Genomic DNA, 16,142 nt, shown 5'->3' on the forward strand with positions numbered 1-16,142 from the left:
TAGCCGCTCCGTGGCATGTGGAATCGTCCCGGACGGGGGCACGATCCCGTGTCCCCTGCATCGGCAGGCGGACTCTCAACCACTGCGCCACCAGGGAAGCCCCAAGAGCCATTTTTAAACCAAATTTTCAACTTGTGGTTTTGGGGCCCGCACAAGTTTGTATTCTTAGGAGAGAGATTTTTTTTTCTCATCCAATATTTAGGCTCAAATGGACACATACCCCATCATTACTCTGTAGTTGTTCTTTAGCTCAGAAAATGAGAGCATAACTTTTTGTTGGTGCTACCGTTATTTGGAGGCTTCTTGTCACACGACCACCATGCTTGTGCCCTGACTATGTGGCTCTCTCAGATGTTTCTAAGCCATTAGAACTCAGGCTGTAGGCCACCTGGGACTGGCAGAAACCTTGAGGGTAAATATCACTCTACAACTGGTTTGCCTTGGGGATCTCTGCTTGGTTGTCATTTCTGATCTCTGAGAAATTTCCTTATTTTGACACAGGTACAGTTGTGCATCTTTTGCTTTTGCTTTTTCATATCCTGCCAGGTATTTTTAAATGCACTATATTGTGAGGGCTTTCTCTCAATATCTTATTAATCATAATGCAAAAATGGAGGACTCCTGTCTGATTCTTTTAGATGTCCCCTTCCTTAAATAATAGCCATTTCATTTACAGTGGCTTCTCAAGTAAGACCACAGCATTTATACAAGTTTTATAAACAGTAAAGCTTTTTTTTTAACATTTATCATTTTCAATGAAAATCCTGCCCTAATACTTGAAGATGTTTAATAATTATTAGAACTGACTCATGCTTATACCTTCACAGCTGCTGTTTTGGACCCTAAAAGATTTCCTCAAAGCATATCACATGATCATCTTATGAGCAGGCCAGCAGAAATTTCTAAGTTAATTACAGTTTGGCAGAGTATATCCAAAACCTCTTATCTGAACAGTGAACCCAATAATTTAATCAGTCTGTCTGCTGATTAATCACGTTCTAATCCATCTGATATCAGCCCTGAAAAAGCTCTTCATCTGTTTCTTGTAAGACTTATCTCTGTGAATGCACAGCTGCTGTGAGCTATTGGTATTAATAACTTGAATAAGAGACAGAACACAATGGATTCTCAAAGCCTGCAGAAAGAAGTTTGAACTCTTTAAAACAGTCATTCAAGACTCTCTAATTTGACCTAACTCTATGCACTCTCCCCATCCTAATTTCCTGTCGAGTTCCCAGCTTCAGCCCATGCACAGTTGCCTGAACTTTCACTTCTACTTTGTCTCTAAAGTTTGTGAATTGATGAATGAATAAATATTTATTTGTCAAATACCACATGTCAGCCATGTGCTCTATTATGTCATGTAATATCCTACAACCTCTCTGTGATATAGTGAAGCCATTTTGATAGATGAAAAAGTCAAAGAGCAAATCAAATTACTTTTTAGTGTCCTGTGTGCAAAGTTATAAACTCCTTGAAAAGGGGCAAGAGGAAAGACAAAAGGCTACAAATCTGTGACCCAGACTTTTACCAGTCAGACATGAATAAAATTCAAAAATTAAATCTCCATATTTGTGCAGTGTGAGAAACCATATCTTCTAGATGTCTGACACTATCCAGGAGGAGGAAGACATTTGGCCCCAGGTGTGCACTAAGAGCATGTGAGTAAAATTCCTTCCTTGACATAGACATTCAGTCTATTTAGTTTCTGTTCATCATTTCCTTTTTAAGCCTAATCAGGTTCTAAATTGTTTCCCTGATTATTCTACTGCACAATGTGCTGTTGTTTGTTTGATTTTCCTCGTGCTCCCTCCACTGTCTTCCCTTCCTTACATAGGGTAGCCATTGGACGGTTCTGTCCAGCCCAAGATTGAGATTAAGTGCACCCCAGGCCATTTGTGTTGACAGTTGTCAGCACACCAGCACACTGGAAATACAGAATTCCCAATGTGTTCTAAAACATGAGAAGGTTTCAAAAGGTTCTTAGGACTTTGATCTTGCAAAGTTTGGGGCCACAGGAATAAGAAATGGATTATCAAGGCTGATTCAAGACTATGGAAAGTTTAATTTCACTAAATGATAATAATTTTGTCTTTTTGCAGCCATTTTCCAAGTTAATGACACTTTATGAATGGCCATATCGTAATTTCTTCTTTCTAAGGTGAACCTGCATAGACTAGTCCTGGGTAGAACACTTGTTTAATAAGACTACTTGTTCAGCTCTCAGTTACTACATCTTTGTTTACATGAGCATCTGTGTGAATCCTGCTTAATTCTACCGTGCTAGATACAGTTAATTAGACAAACGGTGACTATCAAACCCAAATTAAGCATGTCAGAGTCTCTGCCACAGGGGTTGGTGGGCCTGAGAGATTACAAGTTTTGGGGAGAGACTACACATCTTGTAACTTGGGACCTGTCACAGGCCTGTGTTCTATCATAAGAACTGAGACAGAGGAAGCCCTCTGTAGAAAGAGAAAAGAATGAAGAGATATGCAAATAGAAGCAGAGAAAAGAGACAGAGAAACATTCCTAACATTCTGGCATTATGTAATACATTTCTTTTCCTTAAAGCTCATATGCCACATCCCACTTTTAAAATTTAAGTTGTTCAAGTTGATTTATTTTTCTTGCAACTAAAATTAGTACTAATTATTATCATATACATCAAATGTTAAATCACTAATAATTTTATTACTCATATCACATAAATACATCTAGATTCTAGTCTCATCTCTAATGCTCACTAGAGCTGTGCAACAGTGGACAAGTCACTTTAATTTCTCTGAGACCTGGTTGTATCATTAACTGCATGATGACAGAGTTGTGAAGATCAAATACATGATCTATGTGGAAGATCTGTGCTATACAAATCTAAATTACTATTGTTTCTGCATTTTTAACACCACTGTTTCTCTGATAAATTATTTTATATTTGTAGGATAACGTTGTTAATCTTATTTACTGTGTTTTCCATGTGGATAGACAGATTTAAAGTTCCTGATGACAAATGGGTAAATTTTGTCACTAATTTAGGTTTTGTTTTGGTTTTTTTTTGTGGTACGCGGGCCTTTCACTGTTGTGGCCTCTCCCGTTGTGGAGCACAGGCTCCGGACGTGCAGGCTCAGCAGCCATGGCTCACGGGCCCAGCCGCTCCGCGGCATGTGGGATCCTCCCAGACCGGGGCATGAACCCGTGTCCCCTGCATCGGCAGGCGGACTCTCAACCACTATGCCACCAGGGAAGCCCTAATTTAGGTTTTTGAGCACTATCATTGTATAAGATACTAAGATGGAAAATTGATGTATTAAGAACAGATTCTCCTCCTGCCCATGTCACCCCTCCAAAACAACCAAGTGGAAATTATTCTGACCCTTATAAAATTTATTTTATGGAGTAATCAAATATTAATATACTTAGTTCATGAAGAAAATAAAGTGTTAGAGGGTTCTTTCATAACAGTGGAGTTGCACTAGAAACTGGGCCACTGTTGAATTTTATTTTACTTTTTGCTATTACCAGGGTAACAGTATGCCAGATTTATAATGATGGAATCATATTATGTAACAGGATATTTGTTGTTAGATTTATCTGTAAAGTGAGTCTACTCTTTTATGGAATAATGAATACTTAAATCCCACTTATATAGAAGATGATATATTTTAGAGGACGATCTTTCCTGCAGTGCATTACATTTTTGAAATTCTAGTTATTAAAACCAAATAATTAAAAGAATTTTGGATAAAAAACAACCAATTCACAGCAGAATCTTGGAAATTAAAAAAGAACAAATATCCCTAAGATTTAAGTTACAGGTTTTCAGGTAAACCAACAAAGCTTTAGCGATAGCTTATAATAGTATTCACTATGCTAGCACAAAGCTCATTAAACAGATTTCTCATTCTACCATGTGTTTCTACAGTTCAGGAATAAAGCTTCTTTGAAACTGCATATCACTAATACTTTTAGAAAGCCTTTGTTGCCCCTCATCTCCAGTTTCTCCCCCAGCATCTATCTACTCCAAAAAGTAACAAAAGTAATTGTTTTAAATTATTCTCTTACTTATTTTTAATTTCATCACAGAAATATGTTTTAGGTATCATATTCTTTATTTTTTTACATCTTGCTCTTTTCACTCAACAACATATTTTTAAAATTCATCTGTTGTAGTATAGTAGCTGTGGTTCACTGTGCAAATTTTATTTTTCATTTTCAGCTACCATTTTTAGACCCCAATTCTTTTCCTAGTTTCTTACCAAGTCATCTCTGCAAAGTTTCCTTTTCCTATTCATTGAGCCCATTGTGACTATCTTACTCCAGCAGTAACCATGGAAACAGCATGGGTTTTTTTTTAGGATAAGAGAGGTCAAGTAAATGAACTTAAACAAATATAATCAGCCTATTTACCATTTCAGTCTCTTTACTAGTGCTGAAAAATCACTATCATCACTTCAAATGTTAAGAGGTCACTAGCACTCCATTTTATAATGGTAATTACAGAATCACATGAAGCAGTGATATCACCTAATGATTTCTTATAAATAAACATCAATTTTTTTAAATGTCTGAATATTGCTAATGTACTGAACACTAGAACTATGGTGATTCATCTTCTTTGTTATAGAGAATAAACTCTTATCTGTTCTAACTATTCTTGAATATGTTTATTTTGTTATATTAACTCCCTAAAGCAATGCTAATATGATTTAGCTGTTAAATATTAAAGCAAAATATCTATCTTGTAAAATCATACTCAGATTCTAGTATTCCCAGGTCAAATGCTTTAGTAAGTTATTGCCCAATTATTGAAGCTCTAACTTTAATCAGATAACCAAGGATAATTTGTTATATCTAAGTTTTCATCCATCTTTCACTTAATTTAAAAAGTCTAAGTCTCAAGTCAGTGGAGAATGTTTTTGACAAAGTAGTGGTAAATATGACTGGATTTGGGAAACAAAACCTAGAATAAAATTTATATTATTGATTTATCACTGGATGACCATATTGGAATTTTGGCACTTTAGTTGAATTTGGAATATGCTGAATTTTTTAATTGCTGTGATGGTAACAATTGACTCATGGATAGTTGACAAGTTATACACAATAGGTGGCTGTAATCTGGGCCATTATTAAGGGTCTTTTTCTTTGCTTGAGTTAAGGAGAGAGAAAACTGACCTGTATAGAGATGCACTACCTGTCATAAATCAACATAAATGAGTAAACAATCCCTGTCATACAACAGATAAAACTTCCCTTTGATTTGCCTTGTACTTCCTGTTGGATCTTGGTTAAAGAAATCATTGATAATCCTCCCACAGTATATTTACAGTTTAACATTGGATTATAGAAGAGGAAATAAAACAACCCCAACATTAACAATAAATTCAACTCACAGTACAGAAAATCTCTAGTGGAAGAATTTGAGGTTTTAAGGTATCACTGAGGGAGGACATTTGAAGAAAGAAGCATTGACTTGACTGTCCTCCAATTAAATGTTGTCATCTTATTGACCCTTTTGGCTGTTGTGAGTTCTTGGCCAAATTGTTATTAGGAGGAATACTGTAAAATAGCATATGGCTTAAAATTCCTGGACTATTGAGATTTTCCTTATTCAGTATAGCTGTGATTCTTCCACTCATCTTTTTTGTTTTATGATATTAAAAAGATATCTACACATTCTATGAAGATATGGGCACAGCCTAGGGCACAGATATAAGAGGCAACTATAGTTGGTTAAGGTCCTGATAGGAAGAAATCATCTTATCAGGACTTTAGCCTAAGAAATCTCCTAACCCAAGAAGTCCTCTAGGTGGCCATTGACCAGGTTAGGAATTCTTATCCACTTGAACTGGAAAAGCATAAGAGTTGGTTTATATCTGAATGGGGCTATTCTATTTGGATCCTAGAGATCAGATAAATCCAGCAACTTAGGGTCAACAGTCAGAAAGGTCTTAGAAGCTACAGGGTGATCAAGTTCAAATATGCTTTCTGTCATCAAAGATCTGCAGTAGGCTAGGATGGGGAGAAGTGGAGTAATGGGCAATCTGCATCACTGCATGCTGGTATCGGGATCTAGCCATAGTGTGGGGTGGGGGACTGTATTCAAAGAAGGGGTCCCTGAGGGATCAGGGGAAGCAAGTGAATGGTCTAGTAGGAAAGGATTTAAGCAAAGAACGAGTTCCTAAAATTTGACTATAAGCCCAAACTCATTTGTTTGTTCAGCAACAGAATGAGGCCAGCAACAAATACCTTATAGTTCCTGCCTCAGGACAAGACCTATTCTAGTGCCTAGGGTTCTAGTTTAGGTTCCTTCATAAAACATTATTTGAAACAACAAGGACCTACTGTATAGCCCAGGGAAGTATATTCAGTATCTTGCAATAACCTATGATGGAAAAGAATCTGGAAAAGTATATATACATATATATGTATATATGTGTATATATATGTATATGTATATATCTGAATCACTTAGCTCTACACCCAAAACTAACACAACATTGTAAATCAACTGTACTTCAATTAAAAAAAAAAGAAAGAAAAATACATTATATGAGCACTTACTAAAGGCCAGGCTAGAAGATGGACATGTAATAGTAAACAAGATATAGTTCCTCCTCTTCAAAAGTTTACACTCTACTGAAAAGTACTGACAAGAATATAGACAATCAACGATACAGAGTGTAAAGAGTACCAAATGGGGAATGGTACTCTTTTTTTTTTTTGCGGTACTCGGGCCTCTCACTGTTGTGGCCTCTCCCGTTGCGGAGCACGGGCTCCGGACGCGCAGGCTCAATGGCCATGGCTCACGAGGCCAGCTGCTCCGCGGCATGTGGGATCTTCCCGGACCGGGGCACGAACCCATGGTCCCCTGCATCTGCAGGCGGACTCTCAACCACTGCGCCACCAGGGAAGCCCCGGGAATAGTACTCTTGGTACCATTGTTATTGTTATGATGGTGTGAGTCAGAGCAGCTTAAGACTTGATGGTGCTGGAGAGATCAGAAAAGATTCCTAAATAGACTGAAGTCTAAGCTAAGACCTGAAGAATGGGCAGGAGCAGGGAGTCTAACACACGAGTCAGTTTTGTTGAATAAGCAGGAAGTGCCACTTCCAATGTAGGGGTTCAGAATTAGCATCCCCAAAATGTGTCACTTTGGCATGAAGGTTACTTTGAGATAAAGGCAGTCAAGATCCTGCAGGTTCAAGAGAAACTACTGCCCCTCCTTTAAGTACCTAGAAGAATTTAAATTTGGGATTTTTCCCAGAAAAGAGTTATTTACCTAAGTGTCTCCATCTATTCAACAGGGCAAACATCTAGTTACCAAACATCTTCTTATTGTCCTATAATGACCCTTCTGTTCTTGGAAGCCCCAGATCCCTATCTCTTTCCTTAGCTCAGGATGGCATTTATACTTCATTTAACCTTTCTGTCTCTGAACCTCTCATGTATGTGGGGACTCTGACCCTCTCATGTATGTAGGATTCCTGTACATATGAAGTTAAATTCCATTTCTCCTGTTTATCTCATGTCAATTTAGTTCTTAGACCAGCCTGAAGAACCTAGAAGAGTGGGGGAAAGTTTTCTTCCTCCTCAGCACAGGTCAATAAATTACAAAATGGTCATTTAAAACAGGTGCCCTTTCATTTGTGGAACTACCCATTGCCAGGGCGCATGACTTGGTAAACTGAATATGGACTCTCTTCACCTCCTTGGTCCAATTCTCCTGTGCAGAGCACAGACTGTGACCTAGACTGGACTTATGTAGGTGAAGAAAATTTAGAGTAGAGGGGATAGCAGAGGAAAGGAGGAACTCAAGGCTTAAATGTATGGCTCTTGAAAATTGAAACCTAGGAGAAAATCAGCCTAATTTGAATGAAACATTTCTAGAATTGTTTTCTCAGACCGGGACAGCATGAGAGTACCTACCTGGCTGAGCTGCACAGAAGCCACCAGCAGGTACGCAGAGCACACATTTAAGCATTTGCCAAGATAGAAATTGGACCCACTAGGCTTGAGCTTCCTGGGGTGACTCTACTTGTCATTTTACCCATTAAGATCGTGTAACATGGTTTCACAATAGCAAATCAAAGTAAGGCTGGTGGTATTCCTACGATTACAATAAAATTAGAATGGCTTAATTAGTAAAGCATTAACTGGCAGGATTCCTATAAGTAAAAATGTACATATTTAAGGTGGCTTATTGTAACATTTATAACATTTATTTTATAATATACTAATTCGTATGTAAAAGTGAATGTAAATTGCCAGAAATTAACATGCAATGTGAAGAAAAGTCCTTTTATCCTCTGCAACTGTAGCATTTGGCAGATTCAGGAATAAATAATCTTTTGTGGCAAGGGTATGCCTTATCAAACATATGCAGATCAGCACTAATTAATGCTAATTAAGGTTTCCTGTCTATCTAGTTGGAAAAACGTCCAAATGTTATGAAATCCAGTTAGTATGCCTATTACGCTAATTGTTTTATATGGGGTGGTTCTTAATTAAAATATGTAAATTGACCTTAATTGCTATATACTAATGGGGGTTCATGTTATCTCACTAAAAGTGACAAGATGGTGAGGAGGGGTACTTAAAGGAATAATTCTGATAGCTCCTTAACTAAATGACCTTTACTCAAAATTAATTTTAATTGGAAGCTGGCTAAAGAAACATTTTTTGGTCTTTGTTTCTTTTTAGTTTTTAGCAATGTAAGAATGTTACTCTTCTTTGTTAATACAGCTTTAGAAGCAGTATGGATCGTTAATTACACTTAACAAGCAAGTTAATTTGACTGTTTACTGTTTATAGTTATCAGGAAGTTATTGATACCCTCATTTCAGTCTTAGGAAAAATTAGTTCTCATTGAATGTGAATTTATGGTTAGAATCATATAGGTAAGTCAATCTAGTTAGTTTGTTAGAATCTGTGTTAAAGTTTGATGAGCCAATAATGCTAATATGTACTCCTTAGCTGATTTATATTGAAATTACTTTTTAGAAAAAAAATATTTTTCTTTACAAACATTAACTCTTATTTGAGTTAAAATCTCATTGGAGATGCTTAGATTAAATAGACTGAAATGATTTTCTTACATTTTACTTATCACATTTTTTTTTTTTTTTGCGGTACCTGGGCCTCTCACTGTTGTGGGCTCTCCCGTTGCGGAGCACAGGCTCCGGACGTGCAGGCTCAGCGGCCATGGCTCACGGGCCTAGCCGCTCCGCGGCATGTGGGATCTTCCCGGACCGGGGCACGAACCCGTGTCCCCTGCATCGGCAGGCGGACTCTCAACCACTGCGCCACCAGGGAAGCCCTCGCATTTTTATTTATTATTTAATTGCAGACAAATTAAAGTGTGTATGCCCAAAACCAGTGTAAATGAATTTACATATTTTTCCACTATGCTAACCTTACAATTATAGGAAGTAATTTAAATAAAGATAACAAATATTTTATTTTACTTTTTCATTTGAAAGTACTTTATGTTCAACTGTAATTTAAAATATATTAAAAATGTGAGGCAGGACTTAGTAGAATACTGTCATATGGAAATGAGCATAGAATGAAGATAACAGTTTTCCCTTTGTAGAAAGGAGACCCAATATCTTTATTCTTTCAACAGGACATAGTGACAAATGTTTCACCCAGAATCATCCGGGGGACCACCTCCGGCCCCATGTATGGCCCTGGACAAAGCTCCTTCCTGAATATTGAGCTCATCAGTGAAAAAACAGCTGCATATTGGTGTCAAAGTGTCACTGAACTAAAAGCTGACTTTCCAGACAATGTAAGTGTGATTTAACGTCTAAAACAAAAGAATTGGCATAAGTTGGTGAATGTTTATTTAAACATCCAATTCATAGGCTTATAAATATTAATGTGTATAATATATTTTATTAAAGAATCTGCCAGTTGCTTTGCTGATGCATAGAAAGATAAAAAAAGAAAGAAATGCTCAAGAACTCATAAAAATCTGCACAATGTGAGGCTTTATTATAAATGGGTGCCATGTAGATGGAAGAAGTATCTACATAAGCAGGAGGAAGAGAAATGAAATACTCATTGTATTGAGTTGGTTTTCACTGTATGTGGCTAGTATTTATGAAGGTGATGACCTTAGGAAGAAATTGCAGACTGTAAATCATTTTAAATATAAAGCTGAGGCAGAAGCAGAATTTCTTGTATAGTTTAGATTTTTTCAGTGGGAAATAATTCACCAAACACCTTTATTCTGAATGAGTCAACTATCCTTTATAGAATGTTTTTTTCTTCTAAAGTACTATACACAAATATTACAGTAATATCAGGCTTATGTATGATATTTCATTTTTTCTGGATTTTTATATATTGCCTATAGTTTTTTAGTCCACAGATAGTATTTTCTCTTCAATAATTGGTTAGTGTTGTCTTTAATGTCATTCATTCATTCTCCTCCTCCTCCCCGCAGCCCCCTTCACCATACACACACATGCACACACACACATTTCTCTCTCTCTCACTGAGCTGGTGGTGAATTGAGGTTGAAGTTTGGGGCGATGTATGTTTGCATTGTAGAAAATATTTCAAAGACAAATGAGAACACTTCAAGTATTCTAATAATAAATATTTTAAAATCTAATGAAATTTGTGGATGTTTGCCCACAAACTGATAAATCAGGAAATTTTACGAAGGAACTTTAGCTATCACACTATCACCTAGCTCATCAAGTTTCTTTTTCTGTTTTAGAAGGCTCTAATTGTTTCAAAATTCTCTCTTATCTTGAAAGAAAATATAATCACAGAAGATACAATTTATCGTCCTCAATTCAACCCTTCAGATGTGAAGGGAACTCTAAAGGCCATCTGAAATCTATAGCTTCTGCTCAGGAATTTTTCACTTCCTGAGCTTGATGTTGCAATTATCTGTTTGCACATTATATAATCAACTCTAGTAACAATTTTGTTGGACTATTTGTGTTTAAAAGAATCCACATGTTTTGGGAAGCTTTTCTCAGAATGACAAGGACAAAAAGTGGTCAACTATAGAAATAATTATTAATATATTTTTAAACAGTCTACAGTGTTAAGTAATACTATGCTAGGTACTGAACATGCAATAAAATAATAATAAATGGTAATAAGTGTGAGCACTTACATAGTATTCACTCTGTGCTAGGTATGGTTATAAATGCTTTATGTATTTTAACACTCATTTAATTTTTCAACAACTTTATAAGATAGGTAGTATTATTTTCCCCATTTCACAGATGAGGAACTGAGGCACACAGAGTTAAGTAGAATGCATGCCCAAGGTTCACAGCTATTATATGGTGAAGCCAGAATTTGAACTTGAAATTTGATTTTAGCATCCATGCTCCTGTCTAGTAATAGTGTTCACTAGTGCACCTGCTTATATTGCAATATCATTTCAGTCCCTTAAAGGCTCAGTGTTACTTATATTAATGCAAAATAAGAACAGTATGAAATATTCTTTCAATAGTATTTAGATGAGCCAATGTATCTGAAAAAAATCCCTTTTTCTGGAAAATAACACCTACCAATAACTTGTCTTAAGCTCAGCTGATACTTTCTACCCTCTCTTGAGGAGGAATAAGATGTTATAATAATGGCCTCCAAGAAATGACAGTAAGTAGACAAGAAAGTTGAGACAAAACCCTTGCTTTGTGATCCTACAGTCAAGCAGAAAGACTTGAACACATTTAAATGTTCTTTTCAATTTCCCTGGAAATAATTTTCTTCTCCTATAACACTTTTTCTTCTGAGAAAACAATGCAGCTTTTCTTGTTTCTAATTCTTTCACCATTTAGATTATATTCATTATTCTTTTTCTGTATTCTTAGAATTAATTTCTAACATTTTTACTCCCCATATCAAAGATAACATTTTAAATACAATTAAAATGGCATTCCCATTTGAACCCATAGAAATAATATGTGTGCACCTAGATATTGCCATGCTGAGAGTAGAATGTCCCCCACTGTTTTGGAGTTACTCTGATGCCAAACCCAATGAGCTGAATGAAAGAAGGTGACCCTTCATTTTCCACGTTTAATTATCACTCTCACTGGAGTTTTCCCACATCATTCTCGAGCGCGTGGCTGCCACCTTTAATGACAGGGATCAGATAATTCAACCTATTATGGCAGCTTCTAAGCAAGGGCTAACTTTTCTGAAAAAGGAATTGTGTGGCGGGGGGCATATAGTTCAGCTAACATCAGCAGCCAGTATCTTTCTTTCCCGAGAAAGTAGGCACCAGTTGACCATCAACTAGAGGAGACAGCTGGAAGAACATGTTGAACATAAAGACATTAAGACCCCCTGAAATATATTGTAAGGGCTTGTTTCTTAACTGTCACAGAATTATACCAAAGCCTACACTTATACCAGATTTCTGCTTGGCTTTCAAGGTTTCCTTTTATTTACCTGTGAATTAAACTTGGCACACTGATCATTGTAGTGACAATTTATTACTAAGAGTTTTTTTCTTTTCTTTCCTAACCTGAGATTTTGCAATGCTTATTATGAAATGTATTGTGTAATTAGGGCTTACAGAAATCAATTTTAAGTGAATCCTTTAATTCTCACTGCAAAAACCTTAGACATCGTATACTTTAGGCTTGCAAAAAATTTTTAGCAAGAAATACATGCTGCATTTTGTCTGAATGCACTGAATTAGCAAGCAAAGACTGGCATTTTCTATCATTTGTGGCAGCTAAAGTGAGAGGCAAAAGATAGGGATTCATCAGTGAATCAGCTGGTGAAGATAGAAAAGGGAATGATGGCTTTGTTAGAGAAATTAATAAGGCAAGAACAATTGGTATGTAAATATACTTCTATGATAAGACACCTCATTTCTACTGAAACCCATTCTCAGTTTATTACTGAGAGATCGGCATTGCACACATTATGTTCAAAATGACTCCAAAGAAGTTGCTCTCCGTCAGCATTCTGAAGATGCTTTCCTGACCAGTAGCCTCTAAATACAGAGTTCTTAACCTTGTGTGTGTGCCATGGCCTCCATAAGCACCCTGGTGAAGCCTAAAAGCCTCTTTTAGAATACTGTTTTTCAATGCATAAGACAAAATTCATAAGGTAATAAAGGATTCCCATTATATTAAAATAAAATTCTTGAAATATTTAAAAAAATATGATGTAGTAAAATATGTTACTCTTTAGTAAGGCACTAAAAATACAATCTAATGGCAGATCTACTACCTACTGCTGTCTTGATATAATGGTGACTCCAACTGATACCCTGAGATAGCTGCAGCAACTCTACATCTCTATGTGATTTCCTCTGGTTTCTGTTGGTGCAAAGCACACTGGTTTGTTGCTTCATGATGGAGGAAGTGCTAAATTTCAGTGAGAGACTAGTGAAAATAAAGACCTAATTTTTTTTTCCATCCAAGTTCATGAATTTTCTGTTTTCTATCAAGGGTTCTAAGGACCTCAGATTAAGAACCTGTGTCCAGTGTTTCTCAATTCTGGTTGCATATTAGAATCTCCTAGAGAGCTTCAAAAATGATATTTATGGTTAGGCCGTATACTAGTTGAATCAGTTTAGAATTCTGGCATGGATACAGTGAATATAGATCTGTGTGTGTGTATGTATGTGTATAGATATGTATACGTGTATGTGAGCGTGTTTATATTTTTTATAAAGTTCCTCAATTGATTCCACTATATATACCATCAATGTCACTCGTGAACTTTGGCATATATCATTAAATATTTATAAAACTCCTATACCGGAACTATTTACTGGGAGCTGTTTATATGTGCTGAGGGTTTTATGTATCTGTGAAACAGAGATTTTCCCCATTTTACAGATGAGGGAACTGACATTTAGAGACACTGCATTAACTGTCCAGATGACACAGTTAGTAAGTAAATGCTTTGAGACTGGAAATCTTTCCATTACACCATGAAGAGGTGTTCTATTTGACCGTAAAGAACCTGAGAAATTAAGAACATACATGTTACAATCCTCCCTTGTCAACCCACTCAGATGGGCCAATTAGATTGAGCTTTCTCAACTGCAGACTGTCAAAAGGAAAAACAAAACAAAACAAATCTTTTCATTTGACAAAGAAAGCTCTGTCATCAGTTAATCATTATCTTGTCATTAGTTCCAGTGAAGAACACTTTATAGCTCAGCTCTTTTTGCTTTGCAGGGATGTAGGTGTCTATAGAAAACAATGCCAGTGACTCAATGTGGACCTTGGCTTGAATTGTTACCTGGCCTCGTTTTAAGTTCTGTATTTGAAAATAGGGAATTCGAGGGACTGAGTCAGCTCTAGGTATCCTCCAAGCAGGAGGATGCTCCCTACTTATTCAGTGGACATGCATCACCCCATTACTCCTGCACAATCTTCTTACAGGTGCCACAAAGTCCGGCTCAGCAGAAGTGGCCTTCCTTTTCTTTGAAGTATGTATAATTAAGTCCAGCTAATTAGAAATAGGGGATTGTGTTACCCATTCAGTCTGTTCAGATAAATTTGTAACAAATGGAACTACAATAAATGTATTGTCAGGAAGCAATGATCAGTGTAAGTTCATTACTTTTGCTTTCTGATCACAGAGCTTATAAAGCACAAACAGCACCTTAGCTCTTCTCTCCTCGTATCCCAAAAAGGGTATTCACCAACAGAAATGTAAGAGTCTCTGCAACTGGGGGCATTCCTTCTTTGCTCCATCTGGAATTATTTGAGCTTATAATGTCCCTGTTTCTGTAAATGTCTACATATTACCATGCTGATTTATTTTAAGTAAATTAGAAAACTGCTGGATCAGGTATTGAAGGGAAGCCTAGTATATCCTCCAGGAAGCTCTTCTCTTTTTTACACCGCAGCTTAAGTAATGATTTTGTAATATTGTTCGTTTATTCCAGAGGACATAGATATTTCCCAACCTCACTTTTTTGCTAAAATCCAGGACAATTATCTAGTGGCATTACTTTATTATTTCTTTTTAAAAAGATCTGTCTAATGTACAAAAATCAAAATAAATCCAAAATGATTCACAGTTAGCCATAGGCCAAGCACTAATTTGGTTATGCCCAACAAACCTTAAAGACCAGACCTGAAAGGATAAAAATATGTCCAAGTAATTTAACTGCAACTCATAAAAAAGCTCAAGAATATTTATAGGAATACAGAATATCTAGTACCAAACAAGATAAAGTTCAATGTCTGGCATCCAATTAAAAATTACCTAGTATGTAAAGAAATAGGAAAATAGCCCCAAAATAATAAAAAAAAATCGATCAGTTAAAACTGGTATGATGTTAAAATTAACAGTCAAGTACATTAAAACTGTTATTCCATACATTCAAAAGGCTAAGTTAAGCCATGGAAGATAGATAAAAGACCTAAATCAAAATTCCAAGCATGAAAACTACAACGAAAAGGATGGAAAACACACTGGAAGTTATTATCAGCATGTTGGCACTGAAGAAGAAATAATTAGTAAATTTGAAGATACAGCAATAAAAACTATCCAAAGTGAAACACACACACAAACACACATACACACAGAGGTTGAGAGAGAGAGAGAGAAGAAAGTAAACATACCATTCGTGAGCTGGGGAAAATTTCAAGTGGCCTAATATGTACTGGAATTCCTGAAATTTGAAGAAATAACAGACCAAACTTTCCCAATTTTTCTTAAAACTATAAGCCTCCCACTATGCAAACAAAACAAAAGCAAACAAATAAAAATAATAAACAAGAAACTTAATGAACTCCAAGCACAAGAAACATGAATAAAATTACACCAAGGTAATACATCCTAATCAAATTAATTAAACCATTGATAAAGAGGAAAACTTCAAAGCAATCAGGGACAAAAAGCATGTTCCATACAGAGGAACCTAACATAAGGGTTACTGCTCTGATTTGTCCTCAGAAACAGTGCAAGCTAGAGGTCATCTTTAAAGTGCTGAAAGATTTAAAAAACAAGCAAACAAAAACTGTTAACCTAGATTTCAAAATTCAGTAACATATCTTTCAGAATACAGTGAAATAAGTACTTTTTCAATCAAAAAAAGATGGAAAGAATTCATCACTAGGAATCTGCACTACAGGAAATGTTAAAAGAAAATGTTTATGTTGAAGGAAAATGATGCCAGGTTGAAA

General features: G+C 36.2%; 1 protein-coding gene across 2 annotated transcripts in view; it reads left to right on the forward strand.

The window, feature by feature from the left end:
- The window catches only part of DPYD (dihydropyrimidine dehydrogenase), an 820,498-nt gene that overhangs the window by 480,104 nt on the left and 324,252 nt on the right, over window positions 1-16,142 (forward strand). For both annotated transcript variants that reach the window (XM_029227639.1, XM_029227640.1), the window contains exon 14: window positions 9,629-9,793. In XM_029227639.1, coding sequence (XP_029083472.1) covers window positions 9,629-9,793 — 165 coding nt within the window. The remainder of the gene's footprint in view (window positions 1-9,628; window positions 9,794-16,142) is intronic.

This window comes from Monodon monoceros, unplaced genomic scaffold (genome assembly GCF_005190385.1).
Source record: "Monodon monoceros isolate NGI ecotype Baffin Bay Population unplaced genomic scaffold, NGI_Narwhal_1 Super_Scaffold_18, whole genome shotgun sequence".
Taxonomy (NCBI): Eukaryota; Metazoa; Chordata; class Mammalia; order Artiodactyla; family Monodontidae; genus Monodon; species Monodon monoceros.